The sequence below is a fragment of the Balaenoptera ricei genome, chromosome 1, assembly GCF_028023285.1.
Source record: "Balaenoptera ricei isolate mBalRic1 chromosome 1, mBalRic1.hap2, whole genome shotgun sequence".
Lineage (NCBI taxonomy): Eukaryota > Metazoa > Chordata > Mammalia > Artiodactyla > Balaenopteridae > Balaenoptera > Balaenoptera ricei.
Window position 1 is genome coordinate 107,823,538 of NC_082639.1, and position 19,227 is coordinate 107,842,764.

The 19,227-nt window shown below is 40.6% G+C and overlaps 1 protein-coding gene and 1 non-coding gene across 6 annotated transcripts; one reads left to right on the forward strand and one right to left on the reverse strand.

The window, feature by feature from the left end:
* Positions 1 to 1,070: 1,070 nt before the first annotated feature.
* On the reverse strand, positions 1,071 to 5,437 carry HJV (hemojuvelin BMP co-receptor). Of its 5 annotated transcripts, none has more exons than XM_059929672.1 (4): positions 5,266 to 5,437; positions 3,795 to 3,981; positions 2,823 to 3,385; positions 1,071 to 2,326 (listed from the first exon to the last, which is right to left on the reverse strand). In XM_059929672.1, exons 2-4 carry the CDS (start codon positions 3,889 to 3,891, stop codon positions 1,703 to 1,705), a joined length of 1,284 nt encoding a protein of 427 aa, XP_059785655.1. In that variant the 5' UTR covers positions 3,892 to 3,981; positions 5,266 to 5,437; the 3' UTR covers positions 1,071 to 1,702. The 5 variants fall into 5 exon arrangements, with proteins under 5 accessions (XP_059785655.1, XP_059785663.1, XP_059785669.1 ...); XM_059929680.1 differs by having other exon boundaries at positions 3,795 to 3,999; XM_059929686.1 differs by lacking the exon at positions 3,795 to 3,981 and having other exon boundaries at positions 3,349 to 3,385; positions 5,266 to 5,434.
* Positions 5,438 to 19,146: 13,709 nt separating this feature from the next.
* Positions 19,147 to 19,218, forward strand: TRNAE-CUC (transfer RNA glutamic acid (anticodon CUC)). Its single transcript has one exon. It is a non-coding gene; the product is annotated as a tRNA-Glu (tRNA).
* Positions 19,219 to 19,227: the final 9 nt, after the last annotated feature.

The window sequence follows — 19,227 nt, forward strand, 5'->3', positions numbered from 1 at the left end:
TTAGAACATCCTGAACTAGAACAGCTTCCATTTTCAGTCTTTTCTTCTACAAACTAGATTCCTTCAATTTTGGGCCTTTCCCGCCCTTTTCCAGCTCTCCCTTTTGGGTTTCATGTGATAGAAGAAGAGAAATTTTTTGTGGTGGCAGCCATTGCCTGCAGCTCCCCTTCCCTGCCAAGCTCCACAGCCAGAATCTTTAATGGCTGTTTCCTTGACAGCATAGTTTTGTGGTTTAGAGTTAGTTAGGTCTCTGGAGCCAAATTGCCTGGGTTCAGTCTCTGGCTCTACCATTTATTAGCTGTATTACTGTGGGCAAGTTGCTTAATCTTCCTGTACCTCAGTTTCCTTGTATAAAAACAGAGATAAGAATATTACCTTCCTTAGAGAGTTGTGAGGATTAAATGAATTAATAATTTTAAAGTGTTTAGGGAACCACTGGTGGTCCAGTGGTTAAGACTTGGCGCTTTCACTGCCATGGGCCCAGGTCCGATCCCTGGTTGGGGAACTAAGCCATGCCGCATGGCCAAAAAAAAAAAAAAAAGTGTTTAGAACATTACCTGGCAAGTTTTAAGCTCTCAATAAATGTTAGCTGTTAATTGAATTTAAACTCTTTGGCCCCACTTTCAAGGCACTTCATAATCTGGCCTCTGTCCATCTACCCTTCTATCCCAGTACTTCTTGTCTACTTCATTTGAGTTTTGCTGATTTCCTCACTGAATCATGGATCTATGTATAACTCCAGATGGTGTCCATTGCCTGGAAGGTCCTTAATTCAAATCCTACCCAATCTTCAAAGATCACTTCAAATCCCATCTCCTCTACTACCTCTTATTATATCTTGAGTTCTCATCACCCATCTTCCCATTTGGATTCATAGTACCATAGAATTTAGTGAATAATTACACGCTCATCACTCCTTCATGTGAATCAGCTTTGTCTCCCTAATAGCCTGTAAACTTCCTGAGGGCAGAAACAATATCTGATACTTCTGAGCCCTCTTTCAGTGGAGTGAACACATTGTCTTTATGCCATCTTAAGCGTCTGTAAAGAGATTCAACATAGGCAATAAATGTGAAGAATTCATAACTTTAATAACAGATTAGTTAGGGGTGGGGATGATAGCTTCTTTCCTATCTGTGCTGTTCTCCAGAGATTCCCTTCACCAGAAATCCAGACAACCCCCACTTCACCTCTGAACCAAGAAAGCAGAACACATCTTACCCACATATACTGATCAAATAGACTCTTCTCCCTATCATTTCCTCCTCTTTCCACCTTCCAAGAGAAAATATCATTAGATTTTGAGTTTCTGATGGGTAATGATCATCTCTTCCTCTTTCAGTTCCTCTCTATTAAAAGTCTCAACCCTTAAATTTTCTACTGATGGTCAGGACCCCATAACCTCTAAGCTTGTAGGGGTGATCTCAGGAGTAGACGGACTGGAACAATTTGCTTATTATAAACAAGACTGGGGAAATTAGTGAAGAGCCCCTACTGAGGTCTGGAATGCAGAAACCTTGCCCAGAATCCTCACTCTGTGATCATTTCAACCCTGGACTGCAGCCTCTCTCACTCTGGATAAATGTCATTGTTTCATGTGTCTCTTAGTCCCCACTGTTTCCTTCAGTGATTCTGTATGTTCTTCCTTGCCAATCTCTATCCACAAATCACTTCTAAACCAGTCATGAGATTGCTGGCCTAGTTATTGAATGCAAAGCCACAGAACAAAGACCCCAGAAAGGAGTGGGGCTAGGAGGGTGGCTGAGGAAAGAGGAACCCCAGCATCTGAGAGGAAGAGGTGCAGTTTTTCCAAGTCTGGCAGGAAGGCTCGGGCATCCTCCAGAGCTGCCTGAGCTGCCACAGTAAAGTTGGGGTCACCAGAGATTAAAACATCAAAGACACAGGAATGGAAGTAAGCGTCTTCAACTGGCAGCCCTTCCTTGCACAGCTGTCTGGCAGTATCAATGGTTATGGCTCCCCGACGACTGCGCTCTGAGCGTGAGAGTCGCTGACTTGGAGGGCATCCCCCAACACAGAGCTGCAGATCCTGCTCAGCTGAGAAGGCCCTGGCCACATCCTCTGCTACTTTGATGGAGAAGGAGAGCTGCCCAGCTGTCTGCCGAATGATTATAGTTGTGCCAATGTAGGCAGCTCGGATCTCCACATGGCTCCCAGGGTTAGCAGTTCGAATGGATAAACTTGAGCCCCCAGGTCGGTCACCTCCATTGATAGAACCATCTTCAAAGGCTGCGGGAAGATTGTCCACCTCAGCCTGGTAGACCTTCTGATCAATGCATTCCTGCATGTTCTTAAATATAATGGTGAGCTGTGAGGGCAAGAGGGAAAACAGTTTATTTTGGGCTCAGTGTATCCTACCCGCTTCCACTAGTCAGGCCTCATTACATAATCAGGGATCTGATCCCAGCAGAGATGAAAGGCTTATCATGGTTCTCACTCCTTGATCCCTTCTTTATGTTCCAATATTGCTTTATCCCTGCTCAACCCCTCTCTTATTTGGTCTCAACCTCGGAAACTCCCACAGGAGGAGGAAAAGTTTCCTTTCTGTAACTCCTCAACCCAGGGCTCCTCAACTTTCCTCTTTCCAAATTTCTCTTCAGGGTTTTCTGCATTGGCGTGAAATTCCCACTGAGGGAAAGTGATTTACAGGAGCGAGTGTTTGGTAGGAAGGAGTGATTCAAGATGTGAGAGTGGTTGAGGAGGAAAGGGAATAGGGAGCATTGCTGAGAAATAGTGGGAATGGCATGGGAGTGGTACCCTGAGGTGACCATGGGAGGATCTGGAGGAGCAATTGAGTCCCTGACCTTCCGGGTGGTGGTGGCGTTGGCCCCCGATGCCACGGGGGAGCTGGTGGCCTGGACAAAAAGGAAGTCATTATCCAGCAAGGGCCAAGCTCCTTGGACACGGCACGTGTGAAAGTGGTGATGGAAGCTGCGCACGTGAGGGTCCCCGAAGGAGGCGCAATGCAAGAAGCCTGGGGGCTGACCGTTCAGCCGGAAAAACCGGCCTTCATAGTCACAGGGGTCCGGGGCTGGGGGACCAGAGGAGCGCACCGGGCCTGCGCCTGGAAGGGCTGGGCCCCGGGGTGGGGGAGGGGCCGTGGGGCCCTGGCGGGAGCAGTTGTGCTGGATCATCAGGTCTTCGATGCCGTGCACAGCAGAATGGAAGGCGAGGTCCCCGCGGCAGGTGCGGGCCGTGCGCCGAGTGCAGAGCGCGTAGGAGCGGAGGGCTCGGCAGAGGCCGCTGGAGCCCACCCCTCCACCCCGGCCTCCTCCTCGAAGGGCTCCTGGTGAACCCCCACCTCTAAGGCTCAGAGTGGAAGATACATACTCAGCATTGCAGCGGAGGATCTTGCACTGAGAATGAGCTGAGGACGGAAGGGAGAGAGGATTGTGAGATGGTCCCCAGATCGCCGCTCAACCATAACTCTCCCAAACCTCATCAGGGGATTCCAGCCGGTCCTAAAACCCAACTGAGAGCCTTCCACAGTCCCCAGTGCGCAGCCGCGAGCCCCCAGCCCCCAGCTTTCTAGTCTTGTCCTCTTTCAATCTTGCTAAACATGTGTAAGCCCTGCTAGGTCTATTCTCCCTGTGGATCAAGGGCTTTCCCAGTGCCCTTCCCCAAGTTGAATGGAGAATAAAATATGCCTGAGAGTGGGGCGAGTGACTGGAATTCCTCAGCACCCATCTCTTCTCACTCACCCAAGCTCACATGCCCACCCCTACATAGCAGGCTACCCCCTAGATTCCCCAAACCCTTATCTAACCCTTCCTTACCATGTCCACAGAGGAGCAGCAGGAGAGTGAGAATGCTTAGAGTTGGGGGACTGCCATGGGGGGACCAGGGACTAGGGGACTGGCCTGGATCCCCCATACCTATCCAGCCAGGTCCCCCCAGGTTCCGGTTCTTTCCAGCTGGTGACCCTCCTACCTAGTGAATTTTGACCGGACGTCCTGTAAGGGACTGAAAAAAGAAATTTGGCTGGGCATGGGGAAAGAGAAGAGTTGAAGATTGTTCAGAATCGTGTGAAGAGAATCTTGGGAGATCAAGAAAAAGATGAGCAGACTGGAGTTTGGGGAGAATGGGGCTCCCTGAACTAAAAGCGAGGCTGTTAAGTCTCTGTGCCCTGCTCTTGCGGCCACTTTCAGGTCCCTTATGCAATACCCCTAGGTGGGGGTGGAAGAAAGGTTGAGTGAACTCAGGGGGGCAGAGTCCACTGTATTGCCCCATTCTGAGCTACCAACCAGCAGAAATGTCAAAAAAGGAGTGGATAGATCAGATCTCAATCATACCAGTGGGCTCCCCAACAGAATTAGGATCTGAAAATACTTCAGAAACATACCTCTTATTTGCCCTTCCCTATCAGGAGGGAACACCCTCCAGAGGTCATTCATTTATTTTCCTCCTTTGTGTCAGAATTTTCAGCGAGAAGGAGTAAGGGTGGTATAAACCATCCCTGTTCTCTAGAACGTCAGTATTCAAATGAAAAGGGAACCAGTCTCTTTCATCTACTCTAGAGAGCTAAAATTATAATCCTTCTCTCTCAGGGGATAATGGGATGCAAGCCAAGCATGCAAATCAACATTTGTTTGTAAGTCAACATTTCTTCTTGTAATTTTCCAAATCTCACTGAAGAACCACTACTTCCATTAACCTTACCTTGCAAGTTGAGAAGTTCTCAATCTTTTGATGAGAACAGGGCTTGGGGAGGGGCTAACTCTCTTTTGCCAAACTACCCTCTCCTGGGATAAGGATACGATTGAGGGAGAGTCATGCAGGAAGAAGAATAGGATGATGGGACTAGAGTTATGGGGAGAAATCATTTACAACAAGGAGTAACCCCCACCCTTGAAAGCCCAATGTGAAAGGCACTGCTAAGTAGGAGCAGGATAGAAGGGTATCAGTGACTAATCATCTCAGGCTAAATTTGGCCTTGGTGAGAAAACCACAGAATAGGAAATGTGGGACACATATTAAAGAAGGAGACTTCATCAGAAGTCTTGAGGTAACAAGATAAGGAGAGAGCTAAGGCTCTCAGAGGAGAGACGGAGGTTTAAATTTCTAATGGCCAGAGGCCAGAAAGAAATAAGACAGAAGGAGAAATGGAGATTGGGGCACCTTGGTATGGGAGAGATCCTAGCTTTTGGACCAGAGACATCCAAGTAGATGTCGTAATTTTATGAAATTCTAACTTCAATTCTAACTCCAAAAGCTTATTAAAGGAATTGCAGTTTCATTTTGACTTACTGTTTCCAGAGGTCAAACATTAGTCTGATATCCAATTCTCCAGCCATGACTGTCTACTGTCAGTCAGCTCCAGCCAGGGGATCCCCCGTCTCTTTCTCCATGTCTCCCCTAGGTCCCCAGACCGGCTGCAATCTCACTGAGGTCAGGGAACCAGAGAAGGTCTGGTGTGGGGGGAAGGGGGAGTATATGGCTGGCTGGAGTACTGGACAGCTGAGCAGGGGAGGGAGGTGGCTACTGAGTTGACTGTTTTAAAAATAGCTAAGTCCAAAATTCCAGGAGCATTGGTGGGGGTAGGGTGTTGGAGTGGGGGGAGTGGGGAGGGTAGGAGGATTAGAAACAATATGGAGTATAGGGTGCCAAGTGCGGGGGGGAGGACAGAAATATGACAAGCAAGTCAGATATCCAGTTCGAGCTTATATGATTCTAGTCACTGCCTACTGCAGGCAGCCCTTCAGCATTGTCAATAATGAGCTCCTGGCCTTTAAAAATTAGAGTGGACAACTGTATACATTTCATTCACCACCCTCATCCCTGCTGTATTGAATATTGCATTTAGTTTTGATAGAACATATCTAGGAGGTAGCTGACTTTAAATAAGGTGCATAGCAGAGGTAGTTCACAGCCCCTCCCCCAGTTTTGTAGAGATTTCAGAAGGACTAAAAAAGCCAGCTGTCTAAAGAAGAAATCTGAGCTCTGAGTTGTTTAGGATGAGGGTTTGTTTCAGTCTACCAGCTCAGATCCTTGCAGCTGTCTATCCCCCTACCTCCTCCATTTTCACTCCCTTGTTTATGTAGCAATTCCTCTTCCCAAGTATACACACAAATGTATAAGCTCCTGAGTTTCTGGGGAGGAAGCTAGCAAAGGCAAAGAGAAGAAAAAGGAATGGGGATGGAATTTTTTGAAGGTTAGTAACCCACAGGGAAGAAGAACTTGGAGAGATAAACTGAGAGAAAAAGAGATTCAGAAAGATACTTTTGTGAAGTAGTATAATCTAGTGACCTTTTAAGATATTGCAACCAAGGAATTTAGCCATGTAGTATTTTTGCAGCCATAGGCACCAGGGATCATCATCTCTTAATACTTGCCAAGTGAAATTAACAGAAGGACTGATTCCAAATACTGTCACTAAAGCATCTTAAGTTGCTCTACATTTAATTCAGAATTTAGAAGTCCACAGAGTACTCTTCTCTTTTTTATACATATAGATCTGAAAATTTTTCTCTCCACCACATGAAGCCATATCACAAGGGCTTTTATAATAAAAATGTAAAGTGACCCCAACCAAACTATCCAAATGATTTTAAAACACAATAATTTGACTATGACATCCCAAGTGGGGTATACTCTAAGGACAAAAAGAAGTGCAAAAACATTTTAGGTAGTCATATTGTTGGTGGTAGTGTTGGTATTGTTATTCTGAAAGTATTGTGGGTGTACTGTGGGATAAAACAAATGAGTAATAATGTTAGTGTCTTTGTGAACCAGGATTTTTGATGTAGAATAAAGAGATACAGATTTATGATTGATGAAATTAAGTAAAAACTCTATATTCTGAATTTAAATTGGAAGTATAACTCATAGTTATACTTTTATATATGGTATATACTCATAGTTATACAGAGCTCATGGTGTATTTTATCCTAAAACATATCCTAACTTTATCCTGAAAAGGCCTAGAAACAATAACCCAGTAGCAATGAACACCCCTGGTGTCCAATCTGAGCTATCTCAATACCATTTCACACTAAAAGGAACTCCCTGGAGAAATCGCTAATTTCAGGTATGGGGCAGGAATTGTCCAGGATAAGCAAGGAAGTTTTCAAAAACTGTTAGAATTCTGTCAAAAGGACTCAGAAGCAACTCGAACAGTTCCCACTGGCCAAAGATGGGACAATTTGAGTGTCAAAATGGATACTATATGCAATGGATCTAAACATATCAGGTATGTTTAAATCTATGAGTTTACAATGATTCTTAAACATACAAACTCATTGGTCATTGTTGGAGAATGCTAGGGGAACAACTAATTCATTACGTTGAAACTGGAAAGCATTAAGCATTTATCCTATTTTTTCTGTGGGAACACAAGATGAGGGGAAATTTTCTATTTATAGAAGTTTTCCAGCAAATGAATGAAGAAGAAATGGCATTTTACAATATCAGCATTACAATATCAGCATTTTGTAACTCCTAATGAATTAATGTATCTAGGCAATGATCAACGATAGCTGTTATCCATCACAAAAGGAGAGACAAACACGTCCTTCTGATCATAGGTGGAGTACACAATTCCACCTATGAAGTAGTCCTGCAAAAAAGAAAACCACCCCTTCGGTCTGAGTCTGATCAACCGGTAGTCAGCTTACTACTTATTTAGAAGGAATGCAGGAGACATAAAATGATACCTCAGAGGTGCAAATCCAGACATGGGCATACTCTTCAGAACAAATGACCTGGGTTCTTCAACAAATAAATTGGAAAAAAAAAAAAAAAAAAAAAGACGAAGATGGAGAGGAAACCTATAGCCTAAAAGAGAATTAAGAGACATCAACCAGTTGCAGAGTATGGACTTACAATATAGAGTATGGACTTACAATAGAATACAATAAATTCTAACTCAAGAAATTTCTAATTTAATTAGAAATTTCTAATTCAAGAAAAAAAATTATGAGATATTTGGGGAAACTTGAATGTTGATGAACACTTACTGGATACTTAATGGTTTATAAGGAATTATTATTAAAGTTGTTGATGTGATACATTTTTTAAAAAGTGCTTATCTTTTAGCGATATATCTTGAAATATTTGCAGGTGAAAAGATATGATAGCTGGGGTTTGCTTCCAAATAATCCAAGATGGGGGAGAAGTGGGTGGGGGTAAAATAAGATTGAAACATGAAGTGATCATTGTTAAAACTGGGCGATGGATACACAGGGATTTGTTATACTAGTCTCTTTCTTTTTGTAAATGTTTGAAATTTTCCATAATAAAATTTTAAAGTCAGAAGTCATCTGTGGGCCCTTTGAGATTATTGGAGAATTTTTACCAACATCCTTGTCAAAGCCCATTGACCAAAGACCACTGGGAACAAACCTGAAGTCAAAAAATTGGGTTTCTTGCTGCAGCAAGGAAGAGAACGCTGTAGTGGGACTATGGGATCAGTTCAGTAAAGGGAAGTTAGGAGGAGCCTCTTGTAGAGACTGGGCTGCTGTTGGATGATTCTCAACTAGAGTTTAGAATAGTAAGGGCTAATTCTGGACTGAATATTGTCAAGAAGCAGGGGCATTTCAATGGTTGGGTATCTAAATTTTTATCTAGGAGGTGGAAGGATTAAAGAGGGATTGGAGCTAAAATTGGTTAAAACAACAACAAAAAGTAGCAAATATGCATGTTAAGAGGGGATGTTTGCACATTTTTGTAATTGCAGAGTGGTCTTGTCTCTGTTTTATTCCAAACAAAGTTGCAATGTGGGTCCAGTTAAGCTGAGAGATAATAATTGCCAACCTTGACTTCTATACTCAGCTAAAATATTATTCCAGAATTAAAAATAAGTAAAACGTTTCAAACAAATTGAAACCTGAAGGAATTTACCACTAATATATCCTTGTCAAAAGAACTGTTAAAAAAAAAAAAAAGAACTGTTAAAAAGATTTACTACAGAAAGGATGATTTGAGCAAAGAGGATGGATTAGATGGGAGAAGAACTGGTAAACAAAGAAATGTGTGGCTAAATCTAAACAAATAATTACTGCATTTAAAAAAATGACTGCTTCTGGCAGTAAAAAAACACAATAGTAACACATAAAACAGGAGGGGAATTGTAATTAAAGCTGTCATATTGTTTGTCAAGATTTATTGGATTTATGCTTTATTTAATTAATTATTTTAATTAATTAATATTTAAGTATGTATTGTAAGGGTAGGTACCAAAATAATAGGAAAAAATAGTGTGTTATTTCTGAACCAAGAGGAGAAAAAGGGGAATTAAAATAACAAAATAAGACTAAAACTTGATTAATTCAAAAGAAGATAAGAAAGAAGGAGGAAAAAAAGTATAAATCAAAACACCATAATAATATCATAATCCAAATTTTAAAATCAGGTAATTCTCACTGATCTGTAGAAAATGATTTTGGAAGTGGGGGAAGTGGAAGCAGGGTCAGCCATTCAGAACTATGACTGTGGCCATGGAAACAATGAGAAGTGGTCAGTCTTAGGATATATTTTGCAGGTAAAGCTATAGGACTTGCTGATGCTCAGATATTGTTCTTGAGACTAATTTTTACTACTTTTGACAATGTCTATTTTTAAAGGTAGATCATTTCTCTCATGATTCTGTTCCTTATAAAGCTTTAAACTAGTCTGTTCTCTCTAATTCCATGGCTTTTGATAGGAAAAGTTTCCCTTCTCTCCTAGAAGATGGTCACTAACTCATTGTTGCCCCAGGATGATTTGGAGCATGGTTCAGGTCCTTTAGATCTTTCCCATCCCATTTACAGACCTGTCTCCTTTACCCCTTTGGAATCATTTATATTGTAGTTGTAAGTTACTACATGTTCATTCAGTGTTAGGAAGCTGTAAAGAAGCTGCAACAGGAAAAGTAGTGGAATGAGCTGGATAACAGCTACTAATTTGTATACTCTTTGTGCTAGGATAAAAAACATCCCAGCTGTGGCTGAGGGTAGTGCTACCTTTGAAAGTATAGACAAGGTTAAATGATAGGAGAAACACAGCAGAGTATTATGTTGGTTTTACAATAGGGGAGTAGTCTTAGAAATGGGTAGGGAGAATTGTCATGCAACACAGTAAAGCAGATCGACCTGGACAAGGGTAATCATAATAATAAAAGTAGTTTAAATAATAGCATTGCTGAATATCTGCTGGTGCCAGATGCTATGCTGAGTGATCTGCATGAAAATATTTCTAATCCTTACAACAGCCCTGAAAGGTAGATTTTATCCCCATTTTACAGATACGGAAGCTGAAGTTCAAAGGACCATCTTGCCCAAGGTTTACCTAATTCAAGCCCAGATTTACCTGACTCAGGAGCCAATACTCTTTGCATTATAATGTCTTTTATAGGTTCAAAGGTGGCTGAGTTTAAAGGATGAAAAGGAAAACAGAAAAGATACAGATTTAGACAGGGATGTGAGAGACAGTATTGGCAGAACAGAAAGAACAATCCCTAGATCCTCAAATTAGAATGCTGGCTAGGAGAATGGGCCTATCATTAGTAAGTAATAAAAATAGAGACAGGCTGGCATCCAGCTTTTATATACCTAAGGAGTTCAACAAAATTGGTGTTTTGACTCATTTAAACTATGTTACTAAACCCCTAACTTATAGCAGTATGCTAAAAAAAAAAAAAAAAAGATAATCATTTGATAGCCTCTTTATTTTGTGTCAAATGAAAAAAAAAAAAAAAAAAAACCAAGGAAACAAGATACTTTTTCAAATTCATTTCAGATAAAGCCAGTGATGGTTATGGTGTTCAGTTGTTGTGGGTTTAAGAGCCTACTTGAGAAATTCACCTTGTAATAAAAGTTTGCGGGACTTCCCTGGCGGCGCGGTGGTTGAGAATCTGCCTGTCAGTGCGAGGGGACAAGGGTTTGATCCCTGGTGCCAGAGGGTCCCACGTGCCACGGAGCAGCTGGGCCCGCGTGCCACAACTACTGAGCCCGCGTGCTGCAACAACTAAAGCCCGCGGCCCTAGATCCGATGCTCCACAACAAGAGAAGCCACCGCAATGAGAAGCCCGTGCACCGCAACGAAGAGTAGCCCCCACTCACCACAACTAGAGAAAGCCCACGTGCAGCAACGAAGACCCAACGCAGCCAAAACAAAACAAAAAAAATAAAATGTTTGCCTCTTTTGGCAGCTTGATGTGTTTCCTTTTAAGAAGCAATGGGAATTATATAACTCATTTTCTTTTTCTTTTTTACTGTTCATAAATCCAGAGGTAAATATAATGCTCAATTATAGTATTTATATTAGCTCAGGTTTTTGCTCTATAGTTTGTCTTTTCTAAAGCTTTTGAATCTTCTATTTTTATGTTAGCTGTTTGTTGTATTTAGTTACAAGTGAGGTGTTTATTTTTAACACCTCACTTCAAATCTCTTTTGGGAAAAAGGTTCGAATAAAAGTAAATCAAATATTTTTGGAAGTGTGAGTTTAAATTAAATAAAAAAGCATTCATTTTTTCATAGCTTGGAATTTTGCCATTTTACTCATTCGGAGCTATTATATAAAGACGTATTCGTTGTGCCACCTTTAGCCACACATTTGATGTTTTTATCAATTCCTGCAAAGGTGAAGAAAGCGGTGCTTGCATTTCCCTGTATGAAGGTGAGAGTTCCAAAAATAAAATGTTTCTAAAATCTAAGACTGCCAACGCAGTAAAAGATAAGTTTCCTCTTGTTGAACTGATTAGGAGGTTGGCCGTGTGAGATTACTTGGGATTGAGAGTTTATAAATTAATGGTTCTTAACTTTTTGGGTCACAAACTCCTTTTGAAAATCTAATGAGAGATACGGGCCCTGTCCTCAGAAGAATGCTCAAGTACGAGTACTTGACATTTCAACCACAATTTCTCGGGGATATATATGCCTCTTACTAGAAGGCTAGAATAGATAAGACGTGACTCCTCTTTACTGTGATAGCGCAGATTCCTAGTCACCACCTAGCCAGGGAGCCTTTACTGTGGATAGCAGCAAGAGCAAGGTAGACACTTGCTAAATCAACCTCAAGTCAGTCAATCCGTAGCTCAAAGCAATAATAGAATCATAGGCAAACAGATTCTGCTCTTCCTGCTCCAAGAGTATTTTGCATTCTCTTTGAAGCAATTCTATTATGGTCATCAAGTAGTTCTAAAAAATACCCAAGTTGCTGAAGAATATCCCCTACAGTATATGCCCTCATAGATTTTGTTTTGTTTATTTGGGTTTATATTAATTTCTATCTTGAGGTCTTATAGAGGGGAGAACTCTCTATTAACTATTTGGGTAGAAAATTCTGTCATGTTGCCATAAAGTGTTTTTATGTTTCATGTTTCTTTTGTGGTGTGTGCAAAGTCCTGACCACTAGCACACTATTAAAAAGACATTATTTATTTATTTACTTTTTATGGAGCCAACCACCAGAGGCTCCTGGACGCTACGGAAGCCGCAGATCTTCTAACATCTGAAAAAAGGATTATCCTTTCGAATGTGAAGGTGAATGTGAGTAACTGAGAAAAGGTAGAGCAGGCAGTGAAAGTAATGAAAAAAGAGAGATTAGGGTTCAACACATATTGAGGTGTGTCTTAGGGACCTTGAGTGTAAAGCTGCCTTCAGTGTTTCTCAGTGGGGCCTTATTGACATTATGGGAGGGACAATTTTGTGTGTGTGTGGAACTGTGATGCAGATGGCATTTGACAGGGGAGGGGAGACAAGAGTGCTAAATGTACTGCACTGGGCAGTACATTTAGCACTCTTGTCTCCCCTCCCCTGTCAAATGCCATCTGCATCCCCAGTCAGTGTAAATTTTTTTTTTTTTTTTTTTTTAAGAAATTCACGTTCTTTTATTTATTTATTTATGACTGTGTTGAGTCTTCGTTTCTGTGTGAGGGCTTTCTCTAGTTGCGGCAAGTGGGGACCACTCTTCATCGTGGTGCGCGGGCCTCTCACCATCGCGGCCTCTCTTGTTGCGGAGCACAGGCTCCAGACGCGCAGGCTCAGTAATTGTGGCTCACGGGCCCAGTTGCTCCGTGGCATGTGGGATCTTCCCAGACCAGGGCTCGAACCCGTGTCCCCTGCATTGGCAGGCAGATTCTCAACCACTGCGCCACCAGGGAAGCCCCAATGTAAACTTTTAATGCCCCTACATATTTCCAAAGGCCTCCCAGAAGGTGGTACCACTCTGGTTGAGGAATACTACTAGATATTCTCAATCCTAGGTGGTCTCACACTACCATGACCTAAACTGGTTTAGCAGAAGTCTTTTCACTGTATGGACTATCCTTGCTTTAGCAAGATATAGGACATTTCCATCACAAGGATCCCCCATGTAGCCACACTCACTTCCCTCCAATCTCCATCTCCACCTTAACATCTAGCAACAACTAATCCATTCTCCATTTCTAAAATGTTGTTATTTTAAGAATGTTATATAAACAGGTTACAGTATGTAACGTTTGGGGATTAGCTTTTTTTACTCAGCATAATTCTCTGGAGATTCATCCAAGTTGTGTGTATATCAATAGTTTGTTCCTTTTTATTGCTGAGTAGTATTCCATGCTATAGGTGTATCACAGTTTCCTTAACCATTCACCTGGTGAAGGACATCTGCCTGTTTCCAGTTTTTAGCTTTCATTAATAAATTTGCTATAAACATTTGTGTGTAGGTTTTTTTTTTTTAACATCTTTATTGGAGTATAATTGCTTTACACTGGTTTGTGCATAGGTTTTTTTATGCACATTAGTTTTTATTTCTCTGGGATAAATGCCCAGGAGTACAAATTCTGGTTCATATGAAAATTGCATATTTAGGGTATTTTTTTAATGAACTGTTTTTTTAAAAAATAAACTTTTCCAGAGTGCTTGTACCATTCTACATTCCCACAAGCAATGTATGAGTGATCCAGTTTCCCTGCATTATTCTCACCAGCTTTTGAGGTTGTCATTATTTTTAATTTTAGCCATTCTGATAGGTATGTAGTAATATCTAATTGTGGTTTTAATTTGTATTTCTCCAATGGCTAATGATGTTGAACATCTTTTCATGTGCTTATTGCTGTCTGTATATCCTCTTGGGGAAATGTTCCTTCTTGACTTTTGACCATTTCCTCACTGGACTGTTTTTTATACTGTTGAGTTAGAGAGTTCTTATATATTCTAGACAATAGTCCTTTGTTGGTTTGTGGTTTACACATATTTTCTCCCAGCTAGCAGCTTGTCTTTTCATTCTCATAATAGGGTCTTTTGCAGAGCAAACATTTAATTTTGATGAAGTCTACTTTATTGATTTTTCCTTTTACAGATTGCTTTTGGTGTCAAAACTTTGTCTAGCCTTAGACCATGAAGAGTTTCTCCTATGTTTTTTCTAAGTGTTTTATACTTCACATTTAAGCTCTTGATCCACTTTGGAGTTAGTTTTTGTATAAGGTATGAGACTTAGGTTGAGGGTTTTGTTTATTTGTTTGCTTTTTGTTTATTTGTTTGCCTATGAATGTCCAATTTCTTTAGCAATATATATTGTAAAAGCTATTTTTTTCCCACAGAATTGCTTTTTCACCTTTGTAAAAAAAAAAACATGAGTTGGCATACTTGTATGGGTCAACTGCTGGGTTCTCTAGTCTGTTTCATTGATCTGTATATTTATTTTTCTGCCAATACCATACCATCTTTACTATTGTAGGCTTTTAATAAATCTTGAAAATGGATAAGCTGATTACTCCCACTTAATTCTTTTTCAAAACGTGTTTTAGCTGTTCTAGTTCCTTTGCCTTTCCATACAAGTTTTAGAATAATTTTGTCTATATCTACAAAAAAATCTTGCTAGGATTTCCCCTTTACTAAGTTTTAAATTGTGGTAAAATACATAAAACATAAAGTTCACAATTTTAATCATTTTAAAGTGTACAATTCAGTGGCATTTAGTACCTTCGAAATGTTGTGCAACTATCACCACTATCTAGTTCCGGAATGTTTTCATCACCCCAGAAGGAAGCCCTGTTCCCACTGTGAAGTCACTCCCTAACCTGTGGCAATGACTGATCTGCTTTCTGTCTCTATGGATTGGCCATTCTGTACATTTCATATAAACAGAATCATATGATATGTGACCTTTTGTGTCTGGCTTATTTCATTTAGCATAATGTTTTCAAGGTTCATCCAACTTGTAGCATGTCAGTACTTCTTTCTTATGTCCAAATAATATGCCATTGTATGTATATACCACAGTTTGTTTATCTATTCATTCATCCATGGACATTTGGGTTGTTTCTAACTTTGGGCTATTATGAATATCATGCTGCTATGAGTATGCATGTACAAGTATTTGTATGAGTACCTGCTTTTAGTTCTTTGGGATCTACCTAGAGTGAAATTACTGGGCTGTATTCTATGTTTAACATATTGAGGAGCCTCCAAATTGTGTTCCACAGCAGCTGCAACATTTTACATTCCTGCCACCAGTGTATTAGGGTTTCAATTTCACCTCATCCTCACCAACAGTTGTTATTTTCCATTTTTAAAAATTATAGCCATTCTGGAAAGTGTGAAATGGTATCTTATTGTGGTATTGATTCGTATTTCCCTAATGACTAACGGCATTGAGCATCTTTCCATGTGCTTGCTGACCATTTAGATATCTTCTTTGGAGAAATTCTATTCAAATCGCTTGCTCACTTTTTAATTGAGGTGTTTGTCTTTTTTGTTGTTGAGTGGTAGCCCCTTCGTTCTTAAAGGATATTTTTGCTGGATATAGGAATCTGGGTTGACAGTCTTCTTTCAGTGCTTGAAAAAATTTGTGCCACTTCTCTGGCCTCCATGATCTCTGATGAGAAATCTGCTGTCATTCAAATTGTTTATCCATGGTATGTAAGGTGTCATTTTTCACGGATTTCAAGATTTTTTTCTTTGTTTTTAGTTTTCTGCAATTTGACTATGATGTGTCTTGGCATGAATTTGTTTAGGTTTATCTTCTTTGGGGTTTGTTCAGCTTCTTCAGAATCTGTAGGTTTATCATCTGCTAAATTTGGGGAGTTTTACTCATTATTTCTTTTAGTACGTTTTTCAGTCCTGTTCTTTTTCTCTTCTCCTTCTGGGAATCTGATGACACAAATGTTAGATCTTTTGTTATAATCCAACAAGTCCCTGTGACTCTGCTCTTTTTTTTCATTCTATTTTCTCTGTTGTTCAGACTGAGTAATTTCCATTGTTTTATCTTTCAAGTCACTGATTCTTTCCTCTGTCCCCTCCACTCTGCTGTTGAGCCCATCCATTGAAGGTTTTTGTTGTTATTGTATTTTTTAGTTATAAAATTTCCATTCAGTTCTTCTATTTCTTTGCTGAAACTTTTCTTTGCTGGGACTTTCTATTTTTTCATTTGTTTCAAGTATCTTCAGAGTTGCTTGTTGAAACATTTTTATGATGACTGTTTTAAAATCTTTGTCAGATGATTCTACCACCTCGATCATCTAGGTATTGTCTGTTTTCATTCAGTTCAAGATCTTTCTCATTCTTGATATGATGAGTGCTTTTTTATTAAAGCCTGGACATTTGGGATTCTGGATTATATTTAAACCTTCTGGTTCAGTTGGCTTCTTCTGATACTAATCAGGTAGAGGAAGCGGGGGTAAGGTACCTTGTTACAGCCAGGTAGGTGTAGGAATCCAGGTTCCCCACTTAGTCTCCATTAACACCTGAGGAGAGGGGCTCCTCATTACTGATGGGCAGGGGTAGGAGTTCCAGCTCCCCATATGGCCTCCACTGATACTGGGGAATAGGAGTAACCTTGTTATCACCAGGTGTTGGTGAAAGTACGATTCTCTACCATGTTTCCTCTGACAGCAATCCAGCAGTGAAGAGGAGGAACACTTCTTTACTGGCCTGCTGAGAGGAAGTCTAGGTACCCCATATGCCTAGACTTTACTAGGTGTGGGTAGAGGTGAGCCACAATTCTTTCTGTGGCATTTGGCTGGAGTAGAGCAGTTATTATCTAAAAGTTTTCTATTTTGCTAGACCACTTCTTCCCTGGTCCTTTGGCTAGAGAGAGCAGGTTTTGTTGTTGTTATTGCTGTTTTGGTTTTGTTTGGTTTTATTTGGCTGCATCCATTGGCATTTCCAGGTTGCTGGCTTCTTCGGCACCAAGTCTGGGATATATGAGGCAAAAAGAAAACCCAGGGAAATCACCACTGTGTGGTTCCTTGGGTTCTGAGGCCCTTAGCTGGTCTACCTCTTTCTCTCCATCTTTCAGAGTCTCTTATGTTTGTTCTATAAGCAATGTCCAGGGTTTTTAGTTGTATTAGCAGGCAGAATAGGAAAAGTACATCTACTCAATCTTCTCCAATCCTTTCTCTTTTATTCAGTTATTTATTTGGTTTTCCTCTAGACTGTGAGTTTTTTAAGTATATTTTTGTATCTTCAATACCTAGTCTGGCACATAATCTGTAAACGTTTGCAAAAAGGAAAAAAGAAAATAGAACATGGAATGAAGTAAATGAACTGCACTCCCCCCTCATCCATCCTTAGGTGTGTGGTGCTAGGAAGAGGAGGAGGCTTAATCCTGTTCTGAATGATGAGATTTCTCCTGGTGCTTTGATGCTGAGAAACATGGCTAGCTCCAGGAGCTAATACTATTGATACTTCCTAGTTTCTCATGTTACCGAAAATTACCGGCAGGTGGCAGAACAGCTGATGAAAATGGACTGTTCACCAAAACATAAGAAGGCTGATTTCCTTTGTGACATAGGGAAATAAAATCTATTACCTTGTACCCACCCCGGATACAATCCCAAGATTTTGTTCTGAGGGTTAGATACTCTTTATCAGCCTTTGAGTACAGGTAGCTGCCCAGTGGGAATAGAGCTGGAGTAAAAGGAAGTGGGCTTTGTTAGGCTCCTTGGTGACATATGACACCAGGATTACTTGGGTTTTGTGAAAATAAATGTCTAGCATTTAGTTACTCTTCTCCCTAGGAAGGTGGAGATTGGATGACTGGAGGATTAATACTTCCTTTAAACAACATTTTAACATTGATACTTTGAAAGCAAAACAAAGCAACAAAAACCCCAGAAACACCACATATCCTATCACTCATTTTTTCTATCAGGCCCTGCTGATATGTACACATATATGAATCAATTTTTTAATTCTCTTTTTCACTTATTATCAAAGGTGTTTTCTGATGTTAGTGCATGGGGGTGGCTTTTTAAAATTTATATTTGAACTCATGTGCAGAGAATTAATCACACTGCAGTCATCTGACCAAAAAAGGCCTGAGGGGAGGCTTTTGATGGTTTGTTTCAGTTTCGGTTTTCTCAAATTTTTATTTTGAAAAATTTCAAACCTACAGAGAAGTTAAAAGAATAAAATATTGAACATTCAATTACCCTTCACCTAGATTCATTGTTAACATTTTGCCATATTTGCTTTCTTTTCTGTCTTATATAAAGCTAATTTGCAGACATTGATGGGTATGGCTTTCAAGGTTCCTTTAGTCTAGGTATGCACCCCAGTTTTCTTTTCTTTCTCCTCACTCCCTCTCTTCCTTCTTCATATTTGAAAATTTTGAAGCTCCAAAACTCTTTCTCTTAGTCTCCCACCAGCGAGTTATGCTCAGATCCTGCTGACCACCAAGCACCCGTAGGCTGAGTCACTTTCATTTGTCTGTAATATTCGTTTTGGCCAACAGTTTGGCCTAAATTCACACGAGATGGAAAAAAAAAAAAAAAAAAGCTGCTATAGGACCAGGATCTCCTAGAGTTACTTACACGACAACCTTTATATTCCTTAAGGAAAAGTTCCTAGTTAATTTGGCAAAGCCCAGTTGGAGACCTTTATTTTTCTGCTGATCCCAATTCAGGAAATCACTGCAACTACAGGAAGCTGAGAGTTTCCTATTTGTCCTTCTATCTTTTCTCCAGACATTTGTCTCTGGTCTTGGGAACTGCGATCGTGTGTACACGATCCTCCCTCAGCTCTGGGAGCCATGCAGAGGAGTTCTCGCAAGGGTTTTCTACTCCGAAAAAGAAATACGAGGAAAAGGTAGTTTCGACGTGGGGAAGGCCCAGTAGTCAAGAATCTCAAAATCTAGGTGGTTGAAACGATATGCGTCACAAAAAGGGTGGAGACACACGTTGAATTAGCCTCATACATTCTCTGTCGAAAGCTTTTACCACCTTCCCTGGTGGTCTAGTGGTTAGGATTCGGCGCTCTCACCGCCGCGGCCCGGGTTCGATTCCCGGTCAGGGAAAAAGTGATT